The sequence below is a fragment of the Parus major genome, chromosome 8, assembly GCF_001522545.3.
Source record: "Parus major isolate Abel chromosome 8, Parus_major1.1, whole genome shotgun sequence".
Classification (NCBI taxonomy): Eukaryota; Metazoa; Chordata; class Aves; order Passeriformes; family Paridae; genus Parus; species Parus major.
Window position 1 is genome coordinate 344,098 of NC_031777.1, and position 10,439 is coordinate 354,536.

Sequence of the window (10,439 nt, forward strand, 5' to 3'; positions counted from 1 at the left end):
CATTTGGACTATTTGCCTTTGAACAGGTCAAAGATAATTTCAAAGCGATCTGCAGAACCAACGGGCACACACACAGCGGCCAAAACCTGCTTTTGATAAAACTCCATCTAGAAAATGTTTGCTGATATTTACAAGCTGACCCTGAAGCCTCCCTGCAAGGCCAGGGTGTAAGGAAAGGTCACATCCACTGTGGAGCTGAAAGCAAAATGAAGGGAGCAAGAGGAAACAGGAGAATGCTCCTGAAGACTAAAGCAAGATGCACCAAGCAAGGCAGGAAGGTTTACAGAAGGAATTACTCACCTCATCAGACACTTTAAACCTCTTCAGCAATGCCACAACCTTCTGTTTGAAGTTTTGTTGCTGCAAGTTAAAGACACTTTTACATAAGTAAAGCATTAAGTGAGCTGTTTTCTCCCAGCCTGCAAGAAGCCAGGCACATCTGACACTGGTGCTGTTTAAAATCAAACAACACCTGGCACCACAGACCACCCCTCTGCTGTTCTTACACTGAAATCAGCTTTTCCACACCTATAATAATTTCATTACACCAACTGGTGGGTCCCACTCCAGTGAGCACTATAAATGTGAAAGATGGCACTCCACTTTTGGTTGGGTAATAATTTTTATCTGCTATATCACTTTCCTGTGCCTTTTTGATGTATTCCTGGAAAGCACCTGACAGTTTCTGATTCTTAACAAGGGTGAGCCAACATAGACAACTACCCACTGACCCCAAGAACAAATATGATTTTTGCCACCAAAGCATGGTGGGGTTTTTTTTTGCAGGAGTTTGCATGGCAGGTTGATTTATTCCACCAGCAGCACTGGTGAAAAGCTGTGGCACTTATCCTCAGCGCTTGCCCCATCACACAAATGTTTCTCAAGTCGTACTCCCAGATCCTGGGCACAGCAGGAACCAAGGCCAGAACAACACAAGGGAAACTGCTGCACTTCCTTTGTGCTTGCTCACCCCCAGGTGCTCCCCCTTTTGCAGGATCCAGCAGCTGAGGTTTGCCAGGAGCTGCCCAGCCCTTCTCTGCACATTCTCAGGAAGACAAGAAGGGCTCAGGTCTAAGTGCTGGTACAGAACATTTGAGGTGGCATCCTTGTTTCAGGAGGAAAGGGAGAAGGAAATGGCTGGCACCAGGCCACCCTGAGGTGAAGAAAGCTGCTCACTCTCCTGAGCTCTTGTGTGTCCAATTGCCCACTCCCAACTGTGGCCTCGGACACTTCACCCAGACCCCAAACTGCACCCTTTATCTCTGAACTCCTATCCTGCAGCTGCAGCCACCTTTATTTCACCATCTTAGGTGAAATAAATCCACCACACTCTCCCAAGACAGCCCTGTTTCTTCCCCCAGTGCATCCCTGAGGCTGAGATGCTCTCACAATAGTGAAAGTTCTCCTCTGGCTCGGGGTGTCAAGCAAAACCATCCATGACAACAGCTGGGACAGTTCAGCAGCCCCTGGAGGGGACACTCAGAGTGCAGCAGCTAAGGTGACAAGAGCTGTCTGCTGGCCTGAATGGTTTCTCAGGGAGGAGATCTGGTTGGGAGCTGGGCTAATATTCATGTAACCAAACCCAGTTTTGCACCAGCTGGAAACTTAGCATCAGTTCAGAGTCAGGGAATTCCTATTACAAGTCCCTTGCTTTATAACCAAATGCTGGATTTTGTCCTGCCTGGTCACTGACACTTCAAAGCAATACAGACACCAAGGATAGGAACTAGCACCCTCCTGCTCTCACAGGAAGGATCCTGATAGTGACAGATCCAGGTCAAAACAGGGTTCATTTCAGACCTCACCAAAACGTGGGTTTCAGACACAGCCTTAGGCCATGGCGTGGTGAAGCACAAGTCCCTGCTCCACACAAGTGCAGCTTTGCAGGCACACTCATGTTTGTGTGGGAGGGTGGACAGCCACATGCATCTTCCTAAAGCTTATATATATATAAAAATATATATCATATCCAGCTACTTCTTTTGCCTCAGCACCACATGCACCACCTGAAGTTTATCCATCAAGCTCCAACCCCTGACTAAGTCGCTTCATTTGGAGAACTTCCTGCTGGCTTCTCCCATGCAGAGCACAAATAGAAGAGCTTTCCTTCACTTAGAGCTACTTCCAGGACTTACATGAGCAAGGATCCTGCACTGGTTTCCTCATGGGGGTGGAATTTCATACACTTGCACGACTCTTGTGCTCACTCAGGACATGCACACACCTGGGATGGCCCCATTGCCTGAACTGGCTGTTTTTTCTAGCTCTTCACATGCTGTGACCATTCCCCCAAGCTCCATGCTGGGCCAGCATGTCTGGTCTCCCAGAGGCCACATGCACTGCACATCCTGGCCAAACCCCATCAGTGTTAGTAAAACTAATTTCCACCGACCCTGGTTATGGACGTCGTTCTTACTATCGATCTCCGCTGCTTCTTGGGCTTCCCCATCTCGTACTCATCATCATCCAAATCCTGAACAGAAAGAGGATTCCCGTGTTACCTTTGTCACTCTGAGACACACCAGCATTTAAGTGCTAAAAATGTTCCTTCCAGGAAGATGAACCTGCTGCTCTGTCTTCCAGGCATCCAGCACTTGCCTCAATTGCAGTTATGACAGTAGAGGGAAAAGAAGTGAGACAGGTCTGCAGGGACAGGAGCAACAGCTTGGAGAAGCAAAACAGCCCTAGTCCTACATTCAAGGGACAAGGACAGTCACAGCCCCACATTTTGGTGGGTCCCTCTCTCAGGACCCTCTGACAGGTGAAAGGCAGGTGATGCCAGAGTTTGAAGGAAAGTAAGACCCAAACTCCAAAGCATATCACATTAAGTTGGGGGATCCTCCATCCTATTGTGCAAAAGGTATTAAAGATTAAAGGCTGCCCCAGACCCCACTGGCTCTTTAATTACAGCTGGGGGTCCAGTTGGGCTCTTTGAATGCAATGAGCTCTGCAGAAGCAATCAAATGACTCCCTGACCAATAGGCAGAAAAGCACAAGGATACTCTTTTTTCACAGAGCTCAAGTGTGAACACGTGAACAGAGATAAATCACAGCATGGGAGAAGGAAGGGGTTACTGTGCAGGCCTTCTCCACTGCAGCTGAACACTTGGGAACAGTCCCGTGCTGGGGTGCTTTAGGTAGAGAAATTGGCTTTTGGTTTCAAGCAGGAGCTGGGAGTGCACGTGCTCCACTGAGCCCTCACAGGGAGAAGCCATGCCCTGAACAGTACCTGGCCCTGCACGGCATCATCACTGGCCTCCTGCTCAGAAGAGAAGCTCTCGTACTCTTCCTCGGAATAGTTGTCTGAAAGGGAAGGAAAGAGGGGAGAGATCCTGTGAAACTCCTTCAAGGTGAGGGCACGGTCTCATCTCAGGAGCAGAAAGGGCCAGCTAAGGCACAAATCAGGAAAGGAGACACACAAGGAGAAGATAAGCTAGCAGGCATCTCTCGGTGCTAGAACCAGTGAGATGGGAATTGTCTGGAGGAAAGGAATGAGGAGAAACACACCCAGTAAGAAGGAAGGACCAGGACACAGATAAAGCTTCTCCTCCTTTTACCCTGGAAAGAACCAACCACCTGGCAGACAGCAGCAAGTCAAGAGGTTCCTCCACAAGGGAAATGACTTTTCCCCCTAACATGGGCATAACTGACATAAAGGGGCAGGTAAAGCATGACAGAGTACAAAACCTTTATGGAAATGACCCTTCAGGTGAGCTGCCCAGCCCCAGGTAACAACACACAAACACCTAGGTGTGCTGCCTTCAGCAGGTCACTCTTGCAGCTGTGAGCAGAGGGCTGGCACCACATAAAAACATCATCCCAAGTCTGAACCCACTGACCCCCCCAGACAGTGCACACAACACCATGGATTTACACTCCCTAAGCCAGGCATTCATCCCCAGCAAAACATGCTGCAGGTTTGCAGCTCTCATCTGCAGCTAATGAAATTTACTGTACAATACTTAAAGGAAAAAGAAGATGGAAGAGCAGCTTAAATGTGAATGTCCTGAATACAGCACTGATAGGCAGGTGAGAAGCTCTCAAAACATCCCCCAGTAATGCTGGGAGAGCACTGGTGAGGACACAGCCAAGTGTGGATGGCTCAGGTGTGGTGTGGCATGCAGGAGAAGCTCTGACAATTCCATCCCCCACTCCTGTCACACTCCCTGCTTACACAGCAACACTTCAGCAGAGTGGGGTTTCTCTGCTCTGATCCCCTACAGACACAGCACCTTGTGCAAACCAGTCCTCATTTGTCCCAGGAAGCATCCAGGCCCAGGTGGGGTTTAATTCCTCTAGTTCAGGAAGACACTGATCCTCAGAGAATGTGGCTGGACTCTTACCTGTAGACTTGATTTTCTGGCTGGCCTGCATGGTGCTGTCTTCATGGTCGATTGGCTGACTTGACAAGGAGAAGATCCAGATTTCTGCAACCTTCACTGGAGCCTCTTTGATGTTGCTGAAAAGGCTCAGAACCTGCCCACCTTCTGTAGGGTGCTGCATGACCTGGGACAGAAATGAAGCAGCACCAATCTGCATTTAAATGCATTTAAACTTGCATCATTTGCATACTACAAGAGTTATTTATGTTAATGGACTTACTCTACATTTCCAAGACCTTGTAACCACAGCAGCAACACACAAGGCTAGTTGAGATTTTATCTGACTACTAATGAAAGTGATGGAAGGAAACAAAAAACGTTCTGAGCTTAGCAGCTGATTAGCTCATCCTTGAAGCAGAGTGCTCCACTACCTCATTACTAGGCATTTGCTTCCCCAGCACAGTACTGATCTGAATTATCAAGTTACCCACCTTCTGAAAACCTAATGAAGGAACTTAATTTTGTCTTAAAAGTCAGCAAAAGAGCCAGTGAAAGCGAAAATTCTTGGTGAGATACAGATGTAAAGTGCTTCCTAAAGCAGAATATCCCTGCTCTAGAGAGCTGACAGATGAATCTCAGAGGAACTGGCCACCTCCCTGGGACACTGAAGCAGCAGGTGATGAAAAACAAGTCAGTGGTGGAGGCAGAGGGACCTCTTGGTGCAAGTTCCTCCTTCCTTTGCCACTCACAGCTCAGAGGTTTGTCCCCAGAACCTTGTGTTCTGCTCTTGCCCCACCAGAGTGAGGGAGCACATCCCCTCAGCTGCCCATCATCTTCCCACAGCAGGCTGAGTCAGCTCCTCACAGGGACCTGAACAGACCTGAGCTGATCAGGAACATATGTCCCCCTGCCCTGAAACTGCTCACTCTCAACTCCAATTCACTGCTTTGTTTCAACAGCTTAAGAGAACTTTTTATATTTTTTTTTAAGAAATGAGTCAGTGGAGTTTTGGGGTCATCATCCTATAAACTCCAAAGGGGAGGGGTGGGCCTGTTTTCCTGAAGACTTCAGTTTCATAAATATTCCAGATGAGCTGGAGAGCAACTATTTCCTAACATGGTGAACCTTTGAACATTTTTGACCTTCTAACCCCAGTCAGCTGACATTACAAACAGACATAAGAAAAACCACATGTAGCAGCAGCAAATGCCCAACACTCAGAAGCTGACCGATGACTCTAATTAATGGGCCCACATGTTTTCTGCCTTACAGCAGTATTTACTTTCCAGTTGTCCAACAAATCAAACAGTACAGGAAAAATGTTAGCTGCACCACCACACATTTGGCCAACTCAAATAAGGAGCTCACCATTCGCTGCAGGACTGAGGGGAGCTGCACTCACTCAAGAAAATAAGTTTTCAGAGTGAATTATTTAATACAGTAATAACTCACCACAGCACAACACTAGCTTATTTTGGATAAAAGTCATTTGTTGACAGAATGCAGCCTGATGAAAAATATTGGTGTTAAACTGAACTTGCTACTGCTAAGCCCATTTCTAAACATTCAGACACTGAAACAGCAGAGATTAAACAGGGCATGAAATAACAAAGAGTGGAGCTATGCCATTCAGAAAGCCTTTGTGAATAATTTATCCATACTTGACTCCAGCATTAATTTTATCATTTACTTCTCATGAATAGAGCTCCACCTAAATTACCAACAGCCATGAAATAACAATGGCCAAGGGTTTCTCAATCAAAATGAAAGAAATTACTTCATCCTGAGCTCTCATACTGTGGCACTGAGAAGCACAGCAAATCTTGCTTTAACTTTACCACTTCTCAGGGTTTGCAAGGCTTGCCCAAGTAATTCTCTTTCTGCACTTTTGATCTGGACCCCTTAACTCTAATAAAGCCACAAAAAAAAAATAACAAAACCCTCAAAAGGTCACAAGCTATCCTTGTGGAAGCTTTAGCTATTAAGATACGAGGCAGGAAACGCTCGATATTATTACTCAGTAATAAAATCTGGCTGAAATATTGCCCTGTGAATATTGATTACAGCTATGTGAAACCCTGCCAGGTACTCCTCAATGAGGAAAGGGACAAGAGTGGCTTTGGAGAGGAGGGCAGGTGTGTAAACAGAGCAGGTGAAGAACAGCTCACCTCAGCCATGTTGATGCACCCCACAGCCAGGGTCTTGTAGCCTAAAATGGTTCGGTTCTTGTACCGCTTCCGCCGCTGCAGCATGATCTGGAGCTTGTTGCCTTCTCTCTTCAAGAAGTGAGGGTACTGAGGTGGGGAACACAGTGGAAAAGTTCATTTTGCTTCTTGGCATTATCTCCCAAGCTTCATGGATAAACTCCATCCCTAAGGAGCACCAACCCCTGGGCTTTCCTGAGTGCCTGCAGCTCCCTCACACTCGGGGAGCAATTCTTCATAATCCCACCAAAGGCTTCAGCCCTGCCCAAACAGCTCAGACAGCCACTCCAAAAACACATCCAGGCACCCAGAGCAGCTGCTCAGCTTGGGAAGGGCTGGTCCCAGGGAGATGAGCAGCCCCCAGGAGATGCTTTCCCCAACAGCTAAACAGAGGGTGCCCAGAACCAGGGCCCGAGGTGCTGGACAGGGACAGCCACAGACCCCCAGACTCTTGGCAGGATGCTGCCCTCCCTCCAGCACAGTTCTCAATTTGTATTTTAAATACAATATAAAATTGTGTTTTAAGTAATTAAGTAAAAAAAAAACACAACAAACTGTCCTACTGCCAGGTTATGTTGCAAAGACATAAATCCTCCCAAGACACACTCCATACAAGAAAATGCATTTGTTTATACACCTCCTCTGGAAAGTCCCCAGGAAGACAAAGCTGTGAAGCAGAGACTATGAGGGAATGAGTAGGGCTGACCATAACCACGAGGGAGCTGTGCAAAGGAAGGAAAATCTTCAAGAAAAGATAAAGCTTGACCAGTTCTCAGCCCAAGAGGAGAGGAGACTGGGACACGTGCTCCAAATATACAACATAGTACTAAACAACCAGCAGACAGGAGAACCTGATTGCTGGGATCTCAAAGAGGACATTCCCAAGTGAAGGATGCTTCTCTTGCAGGGAAGAACTACTTTATTGTTTTTTTTCCTAGGGACATTATGAAAATTAACTTCCTGCCCACCAAAACACTTGATAAAATCAAATAGCAAGCACCACCAGAAACCCCTGAGATATTAATTTGCAGTCCAGAGCAAGCCTGACTGCTCTGCAGGGAGCTGGGAGCAGTGGCCACCCAAACAAGAAGAATACTAATTAGCTGATTGCCCTGCAAGGGTAAGATCTCCTGCTCATTGCCCGAGGTAGAGGCATTGCAGAAGAGAGGAACAACAAAAACAACCTCAAAGCACACAGAGCCTGTGACTCTACAGATGTGCAACATCCCTAAAGAAGGAGTGAAGGAAGTTATTGGAGACAAGAGGCAGGAGGGGATCCAAAAGCCAGAGGCACCTTTCCCATCCAAATTTACTATTTCCTTGCTTCTGGAGCCACTCTACATGTTGGAAGGGCAGCAGGGAAGAGGGAGTCCTTGCTCTCAGTTCAAAGCATTTGAGCCACACCAAGGCTGCTTAAGTACAAACCTAGAACTGAAGTGCCAGGTCCCCCTCAGTCCCAGGCCAGCCCAGTTTGAATGTGTCCAGTGTTCTGGCATTAAACTGAACAGCTCAAGTCCAGAGATGGTCCATAGAAGTTTCTGCTCTTCTCAGGTGTGCTGCCTGGCCACCTCTGATGAGCAGGAACAGAGACACACAGGCCATTCTGCTCCCCCATTAAAAGCAAGGCCCTCCAGAAGAAAAAACAAGCTATTTGCACAGTCCAGCTCTTTTTAACACCAGCCATGACTTATCAGCTCTACAGAATTGCTTCAATGTGAATTTTCCAGTGATTGTCAGTCTGTGACAGAGATTGGAGAGGAAAACATTTTGGCTCAAAGCATTTGAAAGCTTTTAGAGGGAGCACCAAACACCTCAAGGCACCAAACACACACACCAGAACAGTGAGAGTCAGGGCAAGACTTTTTCTGAAGCCCCAGTGATGTAATCTCTCCCATCTGGAAAACTTTATTAGATTAAAGACAGGAATTAAGTGCAGAGCTCTTAATTAATGCCAGAGAGCTGCTTGGAATATCTGGGGAATTTCCCTGGGTTCTGTGAACCCACAGAAGTGTGGGTCAGGAGAAGCAGACATTCCAGCAGCTCACCTGCCAGAAGAGCTGCTGCTGGATTAGCTTTAGCCCTGGCTAGGAGGGGAAGCAGGACTGACTCCAGTCTCACTCAGCTGGGTAACAGCAGCAGGAAACTCCTGCCTGCAGTTTGAGCAGAGGTCTGCCAGGCACCAGGGGCTGCTCACTGTTGTGCCAGCCAGCAGAACACCCCTAGCCAAGCCCTGACAAGGGAAAGCTCCGTGCAAAGGACAAGAATGTCACCCAGGAGAAGGAACTGAGCAGGCAGTGACTGGAGGTACAACAGGCTGCAAACCCAGGCAGGCAGCACAAAGGCAGGGAGCTGACAGTGCACTATGGAGATACTGACTGCTGCAAAACCTTGCTCTGTGACACCCACATGCTTTTACTTTGTGGCCCATCACCACTCTCAAATATATTCCAGGCACTACATTCAGATTGTAGCTGAATTAAGCTGCAGTTGTTAGCTAGAAGTAGCTTTCAGCCATTGTCCAATTAAGCAGCAGTAAAAGTTGCCATAAAAATCCAGCTGTGCCCTTTCAAGAATGCTGCCCAGGCCTTACTGCATCCAAGACCACCAACCCTTCCAGCAGTCTGAGACCACATCTCTGCTTTAAGCTCACTCACCTCTGCTAAGGGCTCAGTGTCACAGAACTCCTGTCTCCTGTTGTGGCTCAATTCCCAGCCCCAGTTAAAGGCAGTGCTCTGCATCCTGCTGCAGCACAGCTCTGAGCCCAGAAAAAAAACCCAAACACTGTAATCCCAATTAATTCCAAAAAGATCTGCTCCTTGCTGACACAGGACTGGCAGAGGGAGACCTGGCTTGTCTTACAGCTTTGCTCCCAACCAGGAAAGCTGCAGCCACAGGATGCAGGTGTGGATATTCCTGGCATGCAGCTTGGCTCTTCCTGCTCACAGAAGAGGGGATGCAGTGCTGCAGTTAACCCAGCCATCTGCCTGGGCAGCTGCAGGGTTAGCATCTGTCTGCAAGGAAACCTCACCTGCTTCAGCTCTGCACAGGTCTAGTAGCATCCATCATCATCCTCCTTACCAGATCAAAGTCCTGAAGTCAAGATCTAACCAACAGTCACAGAACAAAGTTAATCCAGACACTGGAGGCTCCTGAGGTCTGTCTGGCTCTGCTCTATGCATGCAGGATCCTCTCACTTTCAGCAAGCCAGTCCTCATTTACCTTATTTCCCTGCTCAGGAGGCAGCACCAGGGCAGCAGGCTTTGAAGAAAAGAGGAACCACAAAATGCAGTTGCTGCAATTCACAGCTATTCCTGTGACTCCAGAGCCAGGAGTAACCATAAGCACATTGCTCCTGCTTCCCCAAATGGTGCCTCCCTCAGCAACTCCAAACCAGAGGCTCACCTGACTCATTCCTACTACTGCCTTCAGTCAGCCTGACACTCACACCACCCCATGGCTGCCATCCTGCTCACAAACACAACAAGAGGCACAAAAAGCACCAACTCTCCCTGCTCCAGCTCTTGCCACAGCTCTGAGCTGAAGAGGATGGACACAAAGCCTTCGCGTTCCAGGCTGTGGAAGAAACGCTGGGAACCCTGAGAGAGCAGGATCCTCACCTAAGAGCCACCACCCTGCTCCCTGCAGGCCACCAGGGGGGACAAGGTGTGCCAAGGGAGCCTGGGCAGCAGGCAGTGCCAGCCTACCTGCAGCGAGAAGGTCAGAGCCAGCTCCGTCTCCACGTGTCCGCTCGGGGGCAACACGATCTCGTGAGACCGCAGGATGCGCTTGGAGCCCTGCACGACACAAAGTCCAGCAGTGAACTCCCCTGAGCCTCCTCTCCCATCCCATCCCATCCCATCCCATCCCATCCCAGCCCATCCCATCCCATCCCATCCCATCCCATCCCATCCCA

At 48.4% G+C, this 10,439-nt stretch overlaps 1 protein-coding gene across 10 annotated transcripts in view; it reads right to left on the reverse strand.

Moving 5' to 3' along the window:
- PACS2 (phosphofurin acidic cluster sorting protein 2) overlaps positions 1 to 10,439 on the reverse strand; it is a 75,662-nt gene that overhangs the window by 35,381 nt on the left and 29,842 nt on the right. For 7 of the 10 annotated variants that reach the window (XM_015636610.2, XM_015636603.2, XM_015636602.2 and 4 more), the window contains exons 3-8: positions 10,231 to 10,320; positions 6,491 to 6,616; positions 4,344 to 4,506; positions 3,230 to 3,303; positions 2,393 to 2,473; positions 301 to 360 (exon numbers count right to left, since the gene is read on the reverse strand). In XM_015636610.2, the coding sequence (XP_015492096.1) occupies positions 301 to 360; positions 2,393 to 2,473; positions 3,230 to 3,303; positions 4,344 to 4,506; positions 6,491 to 6,616; positions 10,231 to 10,320 (594 nt within the window). The remainder of the gene's footprint in view (positions 1 to 300; positions 361 to 2,392; positions 2,474 to 3,229; positions 3,304 to 4,343; positions 4,507 to 6,490; positions 6,617 to 10,230; positions 10,321 to 10,439) is intronic. The other 3 variants (XM_015636612.2, XM_015636606.2, XM_015636605.2) reach the window with 1 other exon arrangement.